A 22,749-nucleotide genomic window follows, 5' to 3' on the forward strand; every position below is an offset into this window, starting at 1 on the left:
ATTCGACACCTTCAGACGCTGTGCTCTCAGAGGTAGCGCACCAGACGGGCACAATCTTAACAAATGGCGAACGGCAATTTATTGTGAGCATTAAGAGAAACATCGCGAGAATACCTTATTTCACAGTAAATATTGGAACAAACAGTGGAACGTGACTAAATGTGAGAGCACAAAACCATAAGCGCACACACCCACATTGCTCACGCATTTGCGAGCTGCAAGCACAGAAGAAATCGACGACAATTACTCCGAGGAAAGCTCATAAAGCGCCACCATTCAAACAGGATTTTTCTTTCTCGCCAACTTGTAGCGTTGTCTATATATATATATATATATATATATATATATATATATTCAGGGGTCAATGCACCGATATTCACGCGTCCACTGCATTGAGATAATGCATACGGCTTCAACAAGAGAGCCCATGTGAACATTTCATTATTGCTTTTAGCAGAAACGGGCTTGTAAAATGCACCGATAGTTCCTTTAGCTAACTGTAATTTTCTCGATGCGTAGGTTCCTCGTGCAATTTGTATGTTGCTTGTAGCAAGATAAGCAAGTTTAAAGGCATTTTCCTGTCGCCCAAGCTAAGGAATTATTTCCTGTATTGCGATCTGCGTTTCTAGGCGGGTGCTAAACAAAATTGTTTTACACTTGCATGGAACCCACCCTTTCCTTCCTCCGTAGGCGTTAGAGTGAGCCAAATGGTACGTGTCGCCATTCTGCAAAGAAGGTTACAAAAAAAGATTCAAATATTGCGCACACTTTATACATAAGGCATTCATACATAAGAGGCTTCCTGTGATTCCGATGCGGATGCACGTCCAGGCCATGAACACATACAGCACACATTTTTTTACACTACAGATCACTGCTAGAAAAATGAAACATTTAGATGACTGCTAAGTGTACACTGGTAGGAATGGTGACTTCCATAGCACACCATTCCAATTTTAAAAAATTAAGTGAGCTGAGAAAATGGGCGATCTTCAATGAAAACTTTATACTATCTTTACTTCATACTATACTTCATGCTATACTATCAAGTTAACTAAACTTCAACGTTTAGTTAGCTTGGGCCAAACTTTAAAAATATGCAAAGGCTACGTAGCTACACACAACCATGGTAATATTGCTTGCTTTCGCTTAGAGATACATAGATAATGTTTTGCGTTCCGCCCAATGAGATAATAAGTCTTAATCAATTATTCAACTTCTCAATTAATAAAATTAGATAAAAAGTGTCAATGAGAAAATTGTAGAGCAATATGAGAAACTCCTGATACAACTTTCTCTTGCTCAATACGTGTTACAGAAAACTATTTTTCCGAGCGTGAAAAAAGCCCGAGAATAGACGCAAAATTACCACGCGACTGGCCGCTCGAGGCACTTTGCGTGCATTCGTGGGCTTCTTTGACGCTCGAAAAAACACTTATATGTAGCACGTATTGACCAACAGAAAGCTGTATCGGTAGTTTTTCATGTTGTTCTATAATGTTCTCATTGACACCTTCAGTCTAGTTATAATATTTAAGAAGTTGATAAATAATTAATACTAATTATCTAATTAGCCAGAATGAAAAAAATAATCTGAGCATCTCCAAGGGATGGCTAACAACATTACCATGGTTCTGACCAGCTACGTAACATTCGCATAATTTTAAAGTTTGGCCCAAGTTAACTGAAACATCCGGTATAAGTCTCGTTGAACAGTTCAAATTTAAGGAGTTGGCTATATCTTCTTTAAATATCTGAGCTTAGTTCATGCAGGCAAACCTCTTCAACAAATTATAAATTTGGGTTCAGTGTTTGTCGCTATACCAATGACACGATGCGCCGCGCAATGCGTTTCTCACCACTACACAACTTCTCAAACTTGAAACTACCGGAACGATGAAAATGATTGGCAGAGCTTATCATTTAGTCACCAAGTGGACACTAATAGAGTGCACCTGTGCTGGCATCACATGAACGAATGCACGTTTCCCTCATCACTGTGAGCTGTATCTTGAAGGGCCAAGCAGCTCGCCATAGCGCGGGAAGGCATTGATTGACATGTAGGGATTACATGCAGGGATACACTGTTACTGTCATTGACATGTAGGGATGCACTACTCTTAGATACGTGCTGCGTGTGCCAGCGCGGCACACGTAGCACAGTCACAGCGAAAGCTGGAGGAGCGCTTCCTTATGAGCTCCATCTTCGGCAGCAGTCATGAGAGGGTTCAAACCTCACGAGGAGGCGCCATAACGTGTACCGAGGAGTAAACACAGGTATCGAGACTACGCGGCGCATGTCACATCCCTTGACCCGTGGCACGATACGATGCTGTTAATGATGATCATGATCATTTATTTGAAAAATGGTGACAAATAGTCAAGCGTCAAAAAATAGTCACCTAGCTAAATTCAACTGTCCAGCTACATGCAACATGTAACTGCTACATGCAACTGCTACTTATCAGGACAGTTGTCGAAATCCCACGCAATTGGAATGCAAAATTTGCACGTACCGACGCTACGCAGTGCGCGTGACAAGTTGGGACTGAAGTCCCTTGATAATGTTAAAGTACCGCCACTCTTTGAACTCAGGAAGAGGCGACCTCCTCGCCTCTTCCTCGCCCCTCGTGCGTCCCATCCGCGACAGCCGGTCTTGCACCCGTTTTCCTACACGACGATTGGTCTGCCTGCATTCGCCTTTGTAAACGAGTGGACCTTGCGTTTTGCTTGTGTTTTGCGTTTTCGTTCGCGCCATTTTTCGCCTTAGCTCGGCTGGCTAGAACGTTGCACTCTGTTTCGTGCGCTGTCTGCTAGCGCTATGCCATGCTGATGGGCATATAACTGCAGCAAAAAGCCTGAAGATGGTTATGCAGTTTTTATGATACCGCAAGGAAAGCGTGACGGCTTGCGCAATAAGCAGAGGTAGCACAACATTGGACGAAAGAACTTCGTTCCAGCAAAGAAGAGTGTTGTTTGCGATGTAAGGCGCCTTTCTTATTGCTCTTATCAAAGCATCCACTAATGTAGTTTTATTTTAATTCTTCCGGCCTGCTCATTATATAGCATTTTTGCTGCGGAAGCTGTACGTTGCATAAAAATGGGGTTCTCCTCGGTATGCTTGTCTGCTGAGACTTCATCACCTCACACGTCGTCAACTGTTATTCAGTTGAAAATGCAGCACTATGGATTCTGCTTTCCACTGAACAATTATGCCCGAGGATAAAGTCACTCGATCGCCCTCTTCGTGATTGTTAGGATCTATTGCCTGTTTTACTGAAAATCTTCTTCTTTCTGGGGTTTTACGCGACAAAACCAGTTCTGATTATGAGGCCCGCTGTAGTGGAGGGCTCCGGAATAATTTTGACCCCTTGGGGTTCTTTATCGTGCACTACAACGCATGCACACCGACGTTTTTGCATTTCGCCTCCATCGAAATGTGGCCGCCGCGGCCGAGATTCGATCCCGCGATCTCGTGCTCAGCAGCGCAACGCCTTAGCTGACTGAGCCACCGCGGCGGGTTACTGAAAATCGAAACAGCGGCTTGTAGAGGAGCTATTCTTTCCAGCTTATTTCGACATTATATAGACATTATATCTAGTCAGTCACTTAAATATAATGAATACAGGGCCTGAAAAAAAAGAGAATGGTTCCGTGGGTATGCCGATTGGATGAAGGTGACCAGCAGGTACTATCGGGGGTGTTTTGTGGCGCTGGCACGATTCACAAGTGGTCACGTAACGCTGGACGGAGCATGCAAGGCCTGGCCAATAGAAACGGCGCCGGAGACGCTCGTAGGTGCGAGATACGCCAAGGTGCCCGGCACTGGACACATCATGAATTTCTGTGAGGACATTCCGTCGTAAGTGTCAAGGCACCACAATAAGGTCAGGTCTATCAGGTTGAAAATTGCGCGGGTAGAAGACACCTTGTTGAATCAGAAATTTCCCGACAGATACGTAATTACGCCATGATTCTACGCGATTGATGATTTCTCGCAATGAGGGGTCATGGTCTTGTTCTTCACCAATGGGAATCAGGGCCGAAACGGAAAAAATAGAGTTGTTGGAGTCCTCATCAGCCTTCTCAGGGGCGTCGACCGGATACCTGGACAAGCAATCTGTATCCACGTGCAGATGGCCGGATTTGTCGACAACCGAATATGAAAATACTTGTGGGCGCAGGGCCCAGGGATCAAAGAGTCAGGAAGGATCTTTGTGAGAGGACAGCCAGCTCAGTGCGTGGCGGTTGGTAACTGCAGAGAAGGCCCGGCCGTATAAGTAGGGTCGTAACTTCTCAACCGCCCGAACGAGGTCAAAACATTCGCGCTCTGTAATAGAATAATTACGCTCAGCAGCTAATAGGAGGCGGCTAGCTTAGGCGGTCATGGCCACGTTGGCTTTGGGCTAGTACCGCACCCACTGCATGGCCGCTTTCATCGGTACGGACCTCGGTAGGCGCCGCCAGGTCAAAGTGAGCTAGTATCGGAGGAGTTGTGAGCAGGTTTATGAGGTGCGAGAACGCAGAAACCTCTTCAGGGCCCCGTGAAAAAGGCACGTCTTGCCTCAAAAGCTGACGAAGTGGCCTCGCTATGTCCGCCAATATTTTTCATGAAGCGGTGGAAGTATGAGCAAGGCCCTAGAAAGCTGCGGATATCCTTTGCAGATCAGGGAAAAGGGAAGTTCTTCACTGCGCAGAATTTTTCCGGATCTGGTTGTACACCATAAGGGTCTTCGTGATGGTCAAGCACTGTGATTTGGCGGCGGTCAAAGTGACATTTTGACGAGTTCAGCTGCAGTCCGGCCCTACGAAAAACGCCGAGAACGGCTGAGAGGGGCTGTATATGAGTCTCGAAAGTTGGGGACAAAAACGCTGACGTTGTCCAAGTAGTATAAACACGTGGACCATTTGAATCCTTTGAGGAGAGAGTCCATCATGCGCTCAAAGGTGGCCGGAACGTTCCGAAGTCCGAATGGCATGACCTTGAATTGGTAAAGGCCATCAGGTGTAACAAACGCCGTCTTTTCACGGTCCATATTATCCGCAGTAATCTGCCAGTACCCGGAGCGTAAGTCGATGGAGGAGAAATACGGGGCACCATGCAGACAGTCAAGAGCATCATCAATGAGCGGCAGAGGGTACACGTCATTTTCCTAATACTGCTAAGGTGCCGAAAATACACACAAAATCGCCATGTGCCGTGTTTCTTTTTGACTAACACCACAGGTGATGCCAAGAGACTGCAAGATAACTCGATGAGGTTCTCGGGGACCATCTTGTCAACTTCACTTTGAATAATTTGACGCTCAGAGGCGGACACCTGACATAGGTGCCGATGAATAGGAAGCACATCGCCGGTATTTATGCGAAGAGTCACGCCCGTGGCTTGGCCCAAGGGGCGGCCGCTAATGTCGAAAATATCAGGGTCGGAAAGCAGAATGTGGTGGAGTTCTTCAGTCTGCTGAGGTGGTAAGTCAGAAGCGATCATCGACTTAATGGCGCTATCGGGGCAAAAATCGGATGGCCGATGAGCCGAGGAATCAGGAGAAGCGGCCACCGTGAAAGCTTCCACTTCGTCTTCAGCCAAGACGCTAAGCAGGGCGAGTGAGATACCTTGTGACAGCACTTGCGGTGCTAAACTGAAATTCACAACAGGAAGGCAGATGCAATTCACCACTACAGACAGAACGGTATGGTGTACTGTGAGACCGTGGATGAGAAAGATGTCAGTGATGGGTGTAAAAACAAAGTCACCTTCGGTAACTGGCGGCGATGACACGAAGTCGACGTAACTCAACGTCTGCGGTGGCAAGCGGGCGAACTCGGCGGAACAGAGGCAGCTCAGAGGTTGGTCAGCGGGGTCCTGAAAGGGAAAGATCAAAGCGGGGGGTACTGGCTGAATAGTCGATAAGGGCGGAGTGCGCGGCCAGGAAATTGAGGCCCAGGAACACGTCATGCGGCCATTTGGCAACGACTTCTAATATAACAACTGTCTGGCGACCAACGCTGCAAACACGAGCGGTGCACATTCCAATGGCGGCAGCTGTTCCACCATCGGCGACAGGTTCGGCGTGAGTCAGTGCAGGCATCAGAATTTTCCTGCGTTTTCGGCGAAAGTGAGCACTCGTAATAGAAAGGTGTGCCCCAGTCTCGATGAGTGCAGTGACTTGCACACCGTCGATCTGTATATCCGGGAGGTTCTGTTTGGTCGCGATTGTCAAAAGAGGATTTTCGGTCGGTTGAAGCAATGCAGCGCCACCTCTAGGAGCTGCATTACTTAGCTTTCCGTGTGGGAGCGTCGTAGAAAGGTCGGGGAGGGTGGTCGGCAGGGATGAGGAACGAAACTGGCGTCGGTGGGCTGAAGGTGAGCAGGAGTAGTGGGGCTCAGACGCATGTTCTTGAGGGGCAACTTGGTCAGAGTTGGGCATATGCGAGTGATAGCGACCAGGTGCATTAAAGTAGCCGGGAAAACTTATCTGTGATGTGGAACTCCAGCGACTTTGGCAGCGGCGGGAAATGTTGCCGACGCGGTGACAATGGTAACAAGTAGGCGTGTCGTCGGGTGTACGCTAGGCGGACGGATTCCGGAACCGTGGAGGAAAATCGGATGTGGGTCGAGGCGGCGTTGCAAAATGTTGCTGGACATTGGAGCGAGGAGCCGAGAAAACAGAGTGGATAGCCAGATTGGCGATCTCCTGTCGGATGACGGCTGGGATAAGCGGGATAGGAACCGAAGGCAGGCTGAAGGCTTCAGATTCCAGGGTCGTTGGAGCGGCTGCCTCGAGTTCATGCCGAACGATACGAGTACCATTATCGCAGGTGCTGGCTGGTCGAACTGGATCATCACACGATCATGTCGCTGCGGTATTCGGCAGGCGCTAGAACTGATGTGTGATGCGTCCGCTTTGGGCTTGTTCCATGCGGCGGCATTCTTCAATGACGGCGTCAACAGTCGTAACGTTCATAAAGACAAGCAAGTTCAAGGCATCATCGGCAATACATTTAAGGACGTACGCAACTTTGTCCGCCTCGACCATGTTTTCGTCGCCTTTGCGGCATAGAGCTAGGATATCTTATATGTAATGTAACATATGGCTCCGTTGACGTCTGCGCACGAGTAGATAATTCCTTCTTGGCAGCGAGTTGGCGACGCAAGGGGTTCCCAAATAAGTCGGGAATCTTCTTCATGAAGGTGTCCCAGCTCGTCAGCTCGCGTTCATGGGTTTGAAGCCATACTCGACGCGTTCCGCCGAGGTAAAATTAAGATAACGTTTGCGAGCATGATAGTAGGGTCTCAACTGTTGTCAGTGCTCATACGTTAGTAGAGGTTCAACCAGTAATCGATGTTGGTACCGTCCAGGCTTGAGAACACGCCACGATCTTTGGGAGCGGAAAGCATGACGAAAGTCGTAGTGGTAGGTAGGGCTGTTGTCGACGAAGTTGTCTGCCTGGAGGCCACGGTGAAAACCTCGAGTGCGCGTCCGCTGCGGAGCTCCGCGGCGAGGACAGGGACCGCATCAACTCCACCAAATATGTTACGTATAATGATGCACGGGAATGACTATGTACAGGTATATTTACAAGCGCATATGCAGGTAGATCTGTCCAGAACTACCTGGACAGAGCCCATGCCAGGTTCAAACGTCGTCCTCTTCGTCCTTTCAATTATCACAGGCTTGCTCTTGGTCATATTTAGCAATATTTAAGTATATGTATATGCCACATATTGCTATATGGCATGCGGTATACGCAGGTTGTATTGTCACACCATTCTATCACTCAAGTTACTCATACCTCGTCTTACATTCTTGACAAAGTTATTCCTGCGAATTTTGAGAATGGAAGCCCACGAAAAAAATGTCATTAAATAAAACACCAACGCATGCGTCTTATGTTTAATTTGCGCAGACGGAAATAGTAAAAGTGCGAAACAATAACAGAAATCTGAAATTGATGTAAATTTTTCGGGCGGCTTTGCACAACCTCCGGGATCGGCACACGTAATAGGCCGCGCTTCTACCAGAACGCTCGCCTTCGTGCATACTGTTCGCCGCCAGCGTTTTCGGCTACGAGCTAGCAAGCGCTGTGGTAGCTCAGTGGCATAGTAGCTCACTGCCACGCAGCGGGCCCCGGTTTAATCCCCGCGGAAACTGGCTATTTTTTTTTTCTCTCATTCTCTGCGATAGCTGCAACGACGGCGGCGGCGACCACATGACAACTTACATGACAGAAAATGAGCCCATGACAGCTTGCGCTCTAAACATTTATGAGTGTTTCGGATACCTTTAGTTTGGAGCAAATGAATGTCGAGCTGTGATGTTATGCACACCACATTCCGCGTTTCACGTGCGGCACAACATTATCCAACAAAACAGACAGGTGGGCTAGTTGGCCTTGCATGTTAATAGTTTTTATTGCGATAGCAATTATATGGACACTCCAAAGCAGATTTCTGCCGTCGGCGTCGCCGTCGCCGTGAGGTTCCGTATGACGTCAATGGAGATGAAATCGTCGCCGCGCGCCGCCGAACGCTGTATGTGCGAGTGAAAGGGAGCGAGGGACGCGCTCTTTCACGGGGAGTGAACCCACGGCGGAGAACAATCGCGCGTTCTGCGCCGTGCTTCCTTAAGGGCTGCAGAAGTAGGCGTCTCTTTCCTCCTTTACAATCACCATACATGTAGAGCAAACGCGCCTTCCTCCGACGCGCGAAAGGCGGTGGGGGGGGGGGAGGGCATTTAGCTGCGGCACCAAGTGCCTATTTATATCAGAGGCTCCGGCAGCAGTCAGCAACGCCGCACGCATTTTGTGCGAACGCGGGCAAAACGCCGACGGCGTCGACATTAGTTCTGCGTGTTGCCGGTGCTGCTGCATGTCCAAGTTTATACAGCTGATAAAGCTAATATCATTACTCCGTATAGCTCTCTACAAATTTGCTACCACAATTGATGCTTCGCCTTTCAGGTGAAACTGCGACAACTTTTTTAACGCATGACCTATGTGCCTTCTCTGGTGTAGTGCGTTTCTTTGCGCTAAAAACTATTAACAACATTATCATCACATCACTCGAACTTTGAGATTCCAATTTTCGAATTTCCGCATGCTCCAATTTTGATTATGTCTCGTTTGTCGGGACAAAACTTTGGCTTCAGAAGTTTGTATTGTTACGAGCACGCGGGTAGAAAACAAGGGAATTAAATCGGTCGAATAAATTTTAAATGTTTAGCTTCAAGCACGAAAAGAAGGCGTTTCCTTGGCGTTTACGTGCCCACTTCCGCTACACACGCTGTTTGTTGATGACTATAATTTCTGCCCTTCATTTGCCATTGAGCTAAAGCTGAGAAAGAACATGAATAAATTGTAGACTACAGTTGAAATGCTCTAAGGTTACTTCAGCACAACACTTAAAATTATCGCGAATGTTTAGCTTTGCGCCCAATATTCATGTTACAAAATGAGATCGAGATAAGTACTGATTAGAGCAATGAGATAAGCAAGTGAGAAGCCTTCGATATTAACCAGAAAAGTTTTTGATTGGCTACCATACTCGAGAGAAAGGCGGAAGGACAACAGATGGTTAGAAAAAAGCAAAAATAAAATAAAAGCAATGCGTACACGTGGCACGGACAGCACCACCTGGTGCAGTTCACAGATATAGTCTAGGAATCATCAGTGAAACCCGAGGTTGTTTCTACAATTACAAGGTATGCTCAGAACTCTTACTTTTATGAAATTTATGTCCGCATTAATGTTCGGTGGTCACAAAAAGAAGTGCGTCTCACCTCCAGAAATCCAAAATGGTGCTCTTCCTCGCAGGGGCCATCGAGGACGCTACCTACAAAAATATGAAAGGTTCTCATTGTTTATTGGGAGTGCTTCTCCATCGCACGCATGTTTTTTTACGATTATTAGTTTAAACCAACAAATGTCTTAATACCGCTGGGCATATTTGTTCATTCATTGTTGCCCTCAACTAATTGCACGGGACATCGGATCAAAATGAATAAGCGAAATGAATAATTAACAGTATAAGAAGTGTTTAGTAATTAGGTTCTCATTTAGTTGCTTTAGGTACATAATGATATTTAACAATTGTAGCCGCTGAGACTGCTGGTCATATCCACCTAAAACGGATTCCGAGGATTACAGCACTTTTGAGTAGAGTGTACTAGATAATGGTCGAGTGGGCCGAACGGCGCTCTCCCGCTGAGGCGCCGCGTGTGGAAAAATTTTGCGAGGGCGCTGCGAGCGAACTGGATTGGGGCGGAGACGCGCTCCGCGGCATATTCAACGCACTTTCGCTGCGGGCGCCGAGGCCGATTGCGCATAGTACGTTCTTAAAATAGTGCTTTATTTTAACTGCAAATTTATGTTTACACCATCTTGCTAAACATATATATTTGAGGCATGGATTATGCAACGCGTCGTCTTCAGTTTTGTTGTCGTTGTCAAGCGCGTCGTCTGCTAGCGAGCGCGCGTTCGCTACGCGGACGCTGGCGGCGCCCAGTTTTTCTCGCAGAACGTCTGTGTAGTACATTTGTTTTTATGTTTTAGTTGCTTTGGTGCGCTCATGACTCTTGACGGCGGGTACCAAAGGTAGTTTCACTCAAGTGAACCATTGTTTTTAACACTGTCTTCTAAAAGCAACTGGCATCTCTGCAACATGAAGCTACGTACGAAAATTTTATTATTGATAGCGTGTCATTTACGCGCGCTTCTTGTCGGTGGATATTGATCAGGAACAATGATCGAAGAAAACAATATTAAAGTGAAATAAACCAGGTTTATTAGCTGCGTGGCGCGAAGAATGACCGATGTATTTCTACGTAATTAAATCAAAGGGTACATTGAGAATGGTACAAATGGTACAATGAGAACTCCCGACCGTGCACGTTTGCATACGAAACACACGTATTAGTGAATACTGCACATAAAACTCTCATTCGCAGAAATAATATTCATAGCAGGCAATTAAAACTATATATATATGAAAGTGTTATTGATATGCTGTACGACGCCGAACAGTCGTTTCCGTACGAATGTAACGCATAACCGCACTATTGCAGTCTCAAAGGTGAGAGACCGATGCAAGTGCGGACTGTTATTCCGAATGATTGTGCTGCCGGAGAGTTGTGGCTGTTGCGCAGAGGCGCAGTTCCTGAGAAAATTAACGCAGGGGTGTTAATAAGTCCGGCTAATAAGCTGCTAATAAGCCCTGCTAATAAGTGTAATAAGCTGTCATTCAATATAAAGGCCCCGTTTTGGGGCAGCCTGTAAATCTGCTAACTTGATTCAGGCAAGGAAAACTTTTTTTTTTTGACAGTCTCACCATCTTTGCAACCCATTTAAAACTGGGTGCCCCATGTGGTACCACACTTATCTTCTTGAACGAACGCAGCAGATCTACACATATCTGTACGTGTATGTGAGGTATGCCGTTTCTCTAATTGCTTCATTATTGTCGTTATGATAGTGCGTCGAATAACTGAAAGCAGCCGTTTATAATATACAAGCTGCTTATATAGTTGAGCGGACAGACACTTTGGAATGGCATTACATTTATGTATGAAATATAGGATAAGCGTAACATGTTTTTCTCGGAAATCAGACTCCAGAATAATTTATTTTGTTTACACTCCTAGCAAAAAGACGAAGAACGCAGCCACCTGTTCAAACAAATTTGTTCAAACAAATTTGTGGGTTTTACGTGGCAAAACCATGATATGAGTATGAGGCACCCGGTTTAGATTTCCCCACCTGGGGCTTTTAACGTGCACCTAAATAGAAGTACACGAGTGTTTTCCATTTGTTACCATCGAATTCCGCGACGGATTGAACCCGCGAGCTCCAGTTTAGCAACGCAACGCCGTATATCCACTATACCGGGTGTTCGAAATTAAGGTTTAGGGGATTTTTAAAAATCTCCTGTGGCAGTTAGCACAATTCTCATTGATGAGCTGGGTTATTCGAAGAGGCGGACATTAGTAGCACGAGAATCGAAACACCTATTCAACTTATTAACAAAATTGATTAATGAACTTCTTAGTTAATTACTTTACGACAATATTGCAATTTACGAATTGTAGCCGGTGAGGTTGCAAAACGCATCCACTTGAAATGAATTTCCAGAATGACACCAGAATGACACCGACCGCGATAAATGACCCCGTGCCCATTACTCCGCATTCTGTTACGCGAGTAAGGCGGAAACTTGAATAGAATGTTGCGCAGCAGTTTTTTTTTTTCAATAACGATGCTTCCCGTAAATCTGAGTACCCGCCGCGGGGGCTCAGTTAGCTAAGGCGTTGCGCTGCTGAGGACGAGTGCGCGGAATCGAATCCCGGCCGCGGCGGCCGCATTTTGATGGAGGCGAAATGCAAGAAGCCCGTGTGCTTGCGTTGTAGTGGACGTTAATGAACCCCAGGTGGTCAAAATTAATCCGGAGCCCTGCACTACGGCGTGCCTTATAATCAGAACTGGTTTTGGCACGTAAAAAACCCCAAAAGAAGAACGAAACCTGAGTACAAGGTGCCGGATGGGGCAGATATATGTTTTGCTTGTTTGAAGCGGCAAGCAGGAAGGTTACATATGTTTCTCCGTTTGCGTTCCGCAAGACCTACTGATGGAAAACTATATGCGGAACAATGCACACGAGAGATACATGCTGCTTGAAGAACGAGAAAAATATTTGTTCTCCAAAGGGAACCGTGCAATAACATAGTAGAATGAAAGCCGACACTGCGGCCGCAATGTACGGGCAATCACCGAGCGGCATTAAAAAATAAAATGAAGAGAAAGAAAGGCATTTGTTCTTAAGACATATATACATGTCATATTCGATAATGAACACCATTTGAGAGGTCTGAACGCAAATACCAGCGCGCGAAGTAGTGCGATTGACCCTGCCGAGCAGTATCGCCGGCAGTTTCCAACGGCGCGACCTTGATGCGGCCCAATCCAGTTCGATCGCAGCGCCGCCACAGTATTTTTCCACGTCGGGCGCCTCACTGCAAAGCATGCGCGGCCCCAGCCGCTCGTCCCACTCGACCATATTCTAGTACACTCTACTTTTGAGATATGTGCCGTCATTTTTGCGGTAGACATGCACTGCTGTTCCAGGAGTTTCTTTAAGAAAACTCACTGCCTGAAATGTATAAACTTGAATATGTGCTCTAAGGCAAATTAATAAAAGGTGAATGTTCGTTAAAGAGTCAATTATTCTGTGTAATTTTGCGCAATAAATGTGCACCTCGCGTATTCCAGTTCAAACAATACAATTGTGCTATCTGCCACCTGTGACGTTTTTTTAATGTTTTGGCAGACTTATAATGAGTAGAAGATCCACCCAAACGTGTCACCTATTGCGCTTTCATACACACACAATGCAGCAAACGCGCATCATTATTTTACATGGAAAGAAAACATTATGTCAAAGAAAATACCATATAAGGAGAGAAAAAAATATGTACCAGTGGTGCGCCGCATGCACATAGAGATTACTGCTTACGTAGCTAAAACATAAAACTTGACCATAAAAAGAGTCAAAAATAAAAAGAAGCAGGCGTATGTGATGATAGCGCATGCTTAATTTACGAAATTTATAAAGTGATGGAGCATGCTGACGTCACTTTAGGGGACTGAGTCTTACAATGAAAGTGGCAGACGGACACAAGCGTGTAGGTAGAGAAACAGAACAAAGCAACAATTTCGTTTCATTTGGTAAGTACGGATTACAACACATTATTTAGTGACAAATAATAAAATTGGGTCTATAGCTGTGACAAAGAAGAGATGTAAAAAAGGAAGAGGCAAAATATATCTGTCCATAAAGTGAAGTTACACAGAGAGAAAAAAATCATAAGCAACCCTACGGTTAAACCACATTAGAAATCACGCGTACGAGCGCATTTCTGTGCAAATCGTCAGCACCAAACAAACTGAGATGTGTTTTGTTCAATATTGTCACTAGGATACTGGCCAAACAGCAAATTTGATGGATATTGGTGTCTGACAACACCCACTAGTGGACATATATATATATAGGAACTTGGAGGTTGAGGACGCACGTACGAAAAAAACGATACTCTATTTCCAACGTTTCGGCCGGGGTCCGGCCTTCGTCAGGGAATACATGAAATAGTAAGGCGGTGTGCTTAAATACCTACATGGTATTGGGGGGGTCCTCACGACACGCTGTTGCTGTCAGGTACCCGTGCCGAATCAGCATTGCACATGTCAAACGTGGTTAGAAAAAATGACAAAATATAAAAAATATAAAAATAAGGAAAAATATAAAAATGAAAAAGATGTTTACGCCCTGGCATGGTTGTACGAAAAGGTTTGTACAAAAAAGTCCGCAGAGCAGCCAATGTCACCAAGCATATCGACAAGATCAGTCAAACAACCTTGACAGGGCATGACTAACAATCTTGACAGAGACCTACATGGTACTGGAGGGGGGTTCCTCACGACACACTGTTGCTATAAGGTATCCGTGTCGAATCAGCATTACACATGTCAAACGTGTTAGAAAAAAAGGAGAATTAAATATAAATAATAAAAAGTATAAAAATGATAGAAATGAATGAAAATGAATTTTTTTTTCCTCTTGACGGACGACGGCCTGAATGAGGGATATTGTCACCAAATGATCGTGACCAGGTGCCTGATAAGCGGCTGGAGCCATGGCTTCGAGCTCCTGGCGAACAATCCTGGCCAAGTGGTTAGGCGTCGAGAACGGAGGGGGCGTCATGGGATCTTCGCACGAGGAGGTCGCAGCTGTGTTCGGGAGTCTGTTAAAGCGCTGAGTAATCCGTCGGCTTTTCGCTTGTTCAAACCGCCTGCATTCTGTGATGATGGATTCAACCGTGGTGCAGTGCTTACACAGAAGTATGTTGAAGGCATCGTCAGCTATGCCTTTCAACACGTGGCCAACCTTGTCTGCCTCTGGCATGTCTTTGTCAACTGTGCGGCACAAGGCTAGCACGTCTTGGATGTATGCGACGTACGATTCCGTGGACGTCTGAGCTCTGGCCGCCAGCTCGTGCCGGGCTGTCATTTGTCGCGCGGCCGATCGACCAAACAATGCGCGCATCCGCTCCTTGTAGACGTCCCAACTCGTCAGTTCTTCTTCGTGCGTGTTATACCACACGCGAGCCGTGCCCCGTAGGTAAAAAATTACGTTGGCGAGCATCAGGGTCTCATCCCACCTGTGGTGCTTGCAGACGCGCTCGTACAATAAGAGCCAATTGTCGACGTCATTGTTGTCCGTGCCGCAAAACGTGCCGGGGTCGAGGGGTTGCGAAAGGACCACGGTTGCTGGAGCCGCGGGCGCGGGCTGCGATGACTGCGTACTGTCCTCAGCCATGGAGGCAGGAGAAACGTGGCATCCGCTCCGAAGATCCAGGGCCGGGTGGAATAGAACCCGCAACCTCCACCAAAAAGATGTTACGGGGAGTATTTAATTACCGGTAAACGGCTAGCGCTTGTCTAGTCAAGACTGCACAGAGCGCACAGAGCGCACAGGTTCCAGCAGGTTTTCAGTCTGACAGAAGAGCCTCTGACCCAGCCCCACTACAACGTCTTCGTTTTTGCCATGGCTCTTGACAATATATATATATATATATATATATATACATTGGGGTGTGACAACACCCACAAGTAGATAGGCATAACAGTATTTCTTGGGCATAGTTCTATTTTATACCATCGCTCAACAGGTGTTAGGAAATGGCCATTTTCATAAACTACATACATGGCACAGTGCAGTGGTTCCGAGCAACATGAAATTTGCCCTCCTAATGCAATCACAACGGTTGCTTACCTTGCGTTCTCACTTTGCAACCCCACAGGAAGACCTCTCTCGTCTGGTCTGCTATGGTCAGCTCACCGGCCATCATACCAGGTTGATCATACTGGTCCATTTCAGCAGCCAGCCTTTCGTATATAAAAAGTGCGTTATGTCCTTATTGCGCCGTATTTTCTTAGGCTTGTGCTTGTGAAGAGTGAAACAGCGCTCGATAAAAAGATAGCATGCTTCACCTACTTGTTGATGTGACGCAGCATGTTCAACGTAGGCATTTCCGCCAGGCTGTCTGCCAGCAGCGATGGCGACAATTGAGCCGGCTGCTCTAGCGTATGCGACACTGTCGACCAGCTGCACAAAGGCCGGCATGTTAGGAAATTTAGCAACGCTCTCTAACTCTCGACGGTCCCCCCCAAAGGGATGCCACACACTTCAAGTGCATTTCATATAGATGCCTCACGAACCAGTGAAATAACCAGCCAAAGTTTTCTTTGACATTGAGACCACTTTTCACAAAGTGGTACGGGAGCAGATGTGGTTTCTAAAAGCACGGCTGATGAATGTTTGACTTAGGTTCTTATTGGTCTTTTTTTTAATATTTATTATGAGGTCAACAACAAAATGTTTACTGTAAGGGTTTGCCTAACGATAGCATTAATGAACAAAAAGAAATACAGCATGATTCACACTAGATTCGTTGAACTTCTTCCATCACTAACTCCTCCATACCTTTTAACAGAGCCATACAATTTTTTGACGATATAAAACAAAGTAGTTCATTTGATAAATAGGTGTTCTTTTAGTGTTATTTACATATAAAACTGGAGACTTCCAACATCTTGTCACATGTAAAAGAGCTCTTGTGGTTGCAATGTGTGTTTGCCACCGCCAACATCTAAACAATTCGCCAGGAACTATTTCGGTCAGTTTTATTTCTTTTCAAGCGTCCCTGAAAAATGACTTCTAGTGTTCAGACCTTGTTTCGTGCCCGTTGAATGGTTTTAGGCAAACGTTACTTTCAAGACAAATAACAAAATACTTGTTTGTTCTATCAATTTCTAACGGGCTGTAGCATTTGCCAATTAATATGCGACACCGTTGCGAAGAACACGGGAAAACACCGCATTTGGAAGAAGTGGGAAATTGTATTATAAATGCCGCTTTCCTAATGCATTTAGAAACACAGTGCTTAGCTTCAACGGCTTGCTTTATTAGAATTTCTGACGGCGCTTTCTCCTTGAGATGGGCCCAATGTGGCCAATAATGTGAATATGGGGCCACGTTTTTGTGGTGAGCACACCCACATTTAGCTTTTCTCCTCTAATGTACATTTTTTTCATACTTACACTGCACGTCTGCTTTCCACCTTGGCGCCTCAACAAACAAAACCTTGTGGGTACAATGCCCATTGATCTCGATTACAGGTGTAAAGCTGTGCCCTTGCAGACATCTCGACTAATGCAAAGCACGAAAAGAATTGTGGAAATGTATTTTCGTACTTCGGTGTTTTTCCAATGCCCCTTTCCGGAGTTCCCCACAACGGAATGCCTTATAACCATATAGTGGTTTTGGCACCTTAACCGCGAAGTTTAGCTTTTTTCCTAGTGTCCATGCTTAAAACAGTCTAAGACCGATTCAAGCTGCTACACCTTCTAATACCGTCAAGAACTAGGGTTATTTATTAGGCAGATGGAAAGTAGAAACAATTTCTTTACAACTCTTTGCAGGGGACATCTTCGCACCATGCTTGGCATAAATGAATGCTCATGAAATACTTACATGAAGCCAAACTTGACGTGCACTTCTGTTTCTTCTGATCGCGCATTTCTGGCGGTGGATTGCTTCCTAAAGGGTGAAAAAAAAGAATATTTCCTATTCGCTCAGAAAAAAATTTAAGGTTCGGAATTTTGTGCTGTGGTTACACGGCTCTCCCCACGGATGTCCGATGTCACTGAGAATGTTTGGGTTACGCTATTGTTTACTACTTGTTTACAATCAGCGTTACCTGAGCAGGCCGTTATAGGCCACACGCCAACGGCGGTTGGGAGCCAAGCACTGCAGACGGAGACCAGCTGCCGAGAAGCTGCTCCCCGTACTCCGATCAAGCGTAAGCGTAGCTGGCAGCGTGTAACGAGCTCCATCCGAGGAGTAGAGGGCGAGCCATAGCTCGGCCATGCGATTGCGAAAGCGTGACACACTGACTACCAGGCGGTAGCCTTCCGAGTTCACGCCGTAGAAAAGGACCCTGTCTTCGACCTGCACGGAGTGAAGCATTCTTTATCAACGCTTGAATTTGTTAAAACGCTTGTGGCGCTGTTCTCATTCTGCTGTTTCTCCTTCATCGTAACTAAATAATGTGCACCTGAGAAAACAGCACAGCCGAAGGTGCTGTTTCTCAGGTGCACAGAAAAGACACAAAAGTGCGTCATTTCTATCTTAATATTAGGATGCAAAAGACGATTTAAACCTCCTCTCATAATGAGAGTCGCTTTTCTGCTTTGGCAGAAATGCAATTTACTGATACAGGTCAAGATTGTTTATCTTTAGTGTCCCTTTAAAACACTCGTCCGATAGTGGACGACGATTTTTGATCCAGACATATGCATGTCTGGTAACGTTCGCTTCTTCTTTCGTTTTTTTTCGTATTAAGGCCTCGAATTAAGCGTGGTTCTTCATTTGCGGCGACATTTACCGTGAATTATGTTGCACGAGCTGGGCAGCCGGGGGAAAGTGATCGCTGTTGCCTGTGGTGCCCGATTACTATATGTATACAGGTTGACCGGAGTAACAATGCCCCAGAGATAGCGTGTCATTTCTCAGGTGGACTCGCTTTTATTGTGCTCCCTTAGATAGTCACTGTGTATTGATGCCACAACGGATAGCGTCATTTATAAAACGGCAGCAACGTTTTCTTAATCTATTTTTTGGCAGTTTTATGTGGCATTTCATGCTTTCACTGTTCTGTATCAAATGGAACATCACACCACCCGCTCAATTTCTGTAATCAATGACTGCACAGTTGCTTTTCAATTTTATAGCTCGCTATGAGTTTCTTCAATTTAGACTTCATTTTACTTCTCAACTTTCTACTCAAAACAGAATGCACTCACCTTTTCTAAATCATGGTTTGGACGTGGACACTCTTTGGCCCATTCATCTGGTGCACAAATGGCGCAGTTGCTGACAACGTCGTCGTATTTTTCTGGTTGCACATAGTCGAACCGCCGACCTTTCCTTTGTAGCAGGTATGTCAAGCGTGCCACGGCCAGCAGGTAGCGAAGCAGATACATGAGCCCTACATAAAGGAACAAAAGTGTCAGTAAACCAGTTTTTGTGGCTTCACCCAGTTGAAACTACAAGTGGCACTGACGGTGAAAGTATTACTGTAGTCGCTGAGCTGGTAACAACACGTGTAACTCAATTATTTAAGATTTTCCTGTTGCATTAAATGACGCATGTCGCATGTTAACACCACCTACAGCAATGCAAAAAAAGTCGCAGTGTCGCTCGAAAGGCGAAGCACCGATTCCGATAGCAAATTAGTGGACAGCTATAGGAAGTAAGGATAATAGTATTATCGGCTGTATAAACTTGTAAACGTAGGCATCCCTACTAAATTAATAAGCATGGTGTCACGCGCGTACAAGCTAACATGAACGCACCTCACTCGATGACCGGGGAAACTCGCTGTCAAAACGCTGGCGTGAGTAAGCACTGCAGCAGCAGTGAGCGAATTTTCCTTCGTGCCGCCGCTCGCATCAAAGCGAAATAAGCCGCGAAAACAACGCGCACGGCGTACTCTGTCCCCGTCGCAGGCTTTCAAGATACAGCAGCCCGCAGTAGAACCCTTCCCTATCCTCTCCCCGGAGCACTTGCGCGCGACTGGAAGACGGCGCACTTCCGTCTCACTCCCATCCCTTGCGTGCGAGAGATTGATCCCCGGACGCCAGCTCAGCCTCGCACGCTTTCCTCGCACATACACCATAGGCGCGCGGTGATAATTTTCTCGCCCTTGGAATTTATACGGAACCTCACGGCGACGGCAACGCCGATGGAAGACATCCGCCTGGAGTGCCTGGAATGCTCCATCATTACATTCCGAAGATATTTAGCTGGATGGCGCCACTTTCGTTTGCGATGCTTCTATAACTACCCCGAGACCATTCGTCCCCTTCACGCTACGCAGGCATCTTTCCAACGCACAACACCAGCTTGCCCATAACGGCATTCAAACCACGCAGTGCCTGGTTTCCTAGTGATCCGTGTGGCACCGTAAGAACACCGATGTAAGCAACTGCGGTGGTGCATGCGCACCTTGCAAACGGGTCAGAGTCCACCAGCACCCAGTTCCCTGGACACGACAGTTACTCCAGCCTAACCATCGGTTCAAAATTGTCCACACCGACATCGTAGGGCTGTTACCACTGCATCAAGTTTTCGTTACCTGCTTACTTCCATGACAACCTTACCTAATGGCCAGAGCCAATGCCGCTTCCAGACGACTCCACTACAACCTTCGCGGCTGCCTTTGTTGCAACATGCGTAGTCCATTTTGAATGCCCGACCAGAATCGTCACAGGCCGCGGACAGCAAGTCAGCGCTCTTCCCAGAGCTCCTTAGCCGACTCGGCACTACTCGGCAGCCCACGGCCACTTACCACATTCAGACAAACGGCCACATGGCAAGCTTTCAACGACACCTCAAATCAGCGCTTATTGCTCATGACACGCCATCGCAGTGGGTTCAACGCCTACCACTCGCACTTCTGTCGAAATCTGAAACCTATTTCGAGATCTGAAACCATGTCCGACACACATTCACCCCGGCTTCAAAGCCCGCGTAACAAGCGTCCTCACCAAGGCTCACGTCTTCGTGCGCTATGGACCCATTCGGCCTGCTCTGCCCCCAGAACAAGATGAACGGCCGCCCTTGGTCCTTTGTTGTACTGAAAATACGCGAGTCCACATACATCGTGGAAGTCCACGGAAAATCTTCCACGACACGCTTCTTATAGTCGCACCTCCTGTCTCAACCATGGATGTCACTGTCCCGGCTCTTGCTGATTCGCATCCAGTACGCCGTCTCCTGGCGTTGCTAACTGCACTCGGTCGTAGACCACACTGCTCCAAAGGAGAGTGGGGGGGGGGGGCGCTTGTAGCACCATCGGCACGACCGGTGCCTCAAGAGCTTCCAAGCCAAGCAAGGGACTGAGCGACGAGCGCGAGCGGCACTCGAATGCGAGCCGCACTCGCGCATGAAATAAAACGAAGTGATTTATTCCCAGTACCGAATGGACGTTTCGTCGCGTCTCTGTCCCGCTTGAGCTAGTGCTGCTACTGTGCTACTGCAGCTACTGTGCGTGCTAAGAACGTAGCGCAATACCGCGGCAGTGGAAAACTGCGCACGTGGTGGTGATCCCCGAAGCCGGCAAGAAATTACTGATTGAGATCTCAGGCCCATCTCTCTGACCTCGTGCGGGGAGAAGCCGATGGAGCACATCGTTCTCACTAGATTGAGCAACTACATGGAGGACAGAGGCCTGTATCCGCTCACGATGATCGGGTTCAGGCCGAAACTTTCCATGCCGGATGATGTCCTGCTCCAAATCACAGATCAAATCCTCGACGCGCCGAGCAGAGGAGCGGGACTGAAATTTATCTTACGGCTGGACCTCACCAAGGCTTTCGATCATATTACACGCAAGGCGGTCCTAGGGAACCTCCAGGACCTGGGAACTCCAAGGCTAAATCCGAGACTTTCTCTCGGACCGCAAAGTTCAAGTCACGATAAGAGAAATCAAGTCGGACGACATAGAACTGGGTAGTAGAGGAACGCCGCAATGATCGGTTTGTCCCCCTTTCTCTCAAACCTCGTCATAATCGGCCTGACGAAAATCTTCAGCTGTATCCACGGCCTAAAACACAGCCTGTAAGCCGACGACATAACGTTGTGGGTGACAGGTGGCAGCGAGGGCCAAATCGAGGAAACCCTCCAGCAGGCCATGGAGGCCGTCGAAGGCTACGTGGCGGAGAAGGCGCTAAGTTGCTTCTTGCAAAATTCCGAATTTCTTCTGGTGTAACCTACGACCAGGAAACAATACGGAGGAACACTGAACATAAACATCAAGGCGAAAGGGGGCCTGATACATGTGCAGACGAGGTTGAAGACTCCCGTTGCATGCAGAAGGCAGAAACTTCGGTACCAGCAATTCGCTAGAGAACAGCGCACAACAAACACTAACGCTAATGAAACGGATTTCCAATAGACACTACGGCATGAGGCATGTCAGCATATTTATTTAGTGGAGGCCATTGGCATCAGCCGCGTCGTCTACGTGGCACCGTGCGTAACATTTTGCGTTGCGGAAAAAGAACAAGATGTAATGCATCATAAGACGAGCGTTCATACTCACAGACGAGCGGTCCCACTCATAACATCCGACGACAAACTCTTAGATTTGGGGCTACATACCACGCTTGACGAATTAATCGAGGCGCACACCGCAGCCCAATAAGAAAGACTCACACAGAGCCCCACGGGGCGACACATTCTACGGAAACTCAACATTCACTACGAAGCGCAACATGGCGCAAAACTCAGCATTCGACGAGAGACGAGGAGTACCATTAAAATTCCCCCACGGCCAAAGGACATACACCAGGAGCACCATAAGGAGCGACGAGAGGCAATGGTCCGCCACATTGAGCGCAAATACCATGGCGCAGAGGCCTCGGCCTACGTAGACGCCGCGGAATACAGAGAACGCGAAGGGATGTCAGTCGTAGCGGTAGATGCGGACGTAGAACACCTCGCGATCGGTAGGTGAAAACGGAAACTCCGAAGTTGCAAAGGAAGCCGTAATAACATTAGCGGTGGCCTCCACCAAAGCTAGAATTATCGAAAGTGACTCCCAGATCGCAGTTTATAATTTCGCGAAAGCACGCATC

At 46.9% G+C, this 22,749-nt stretch overlaps 1 protein-coding gene across 1 annotated transcript in view; it reads right to left on the minus strand.

The window, feature by feature from the left end:
• LOC119441578 (uncharacterized) overlaps positions 1–22,749 on the minus strand; it is a 107,651-nt gene that overhangs the window by 77,413 nt on the left and 7,489 nt on the right. The window contains exons 2-8 of the mRNA XM_037706185.2: positions 18,913–19,097; positions 17,808–18,058; positions 17,582–17,647; positions 16,043–16,153; positions 15,821–15,933; positions 9,780–9,832; positions 673–725 (exon numbers count right to left, since the gene is read on the minus strand). Of these exons, the coding sequence (XP_037562113.1) occupies positions 673–725; positions 9,780–9,832; positions 15,821–15,933; positions 16,043–16,153; positions 17,582–17,647; positions 17,808–18,058; positions 18,913–19,097 (832 nt within the window). The remainder of the gene's footprint in view (positions 1–672; positions 726–9,779; positions 9,833–15,820; positions 15,934–16,042; positions 16,154–17,581; positions 17,648–17,807; positions 18,059–18,912; positions 19,098–22,749) is intronic.

Source organism: Dermacentor silvarum, chromosome 2 (genome assembly GCF_013339745.2).
Source record: "Dermacentor silvarum isolate Dsil-2018 chromosome 2, BIME_Dsil_1.4, whole genome shotgun sequence".
Taxonomy (NCBI): domain Eukaryota; kingdom Metazoa; phylum Arthropoda; class Arachnida; order Ixodida; family Ixodidae; genus Dermacentor; species Dermacentor silvarum.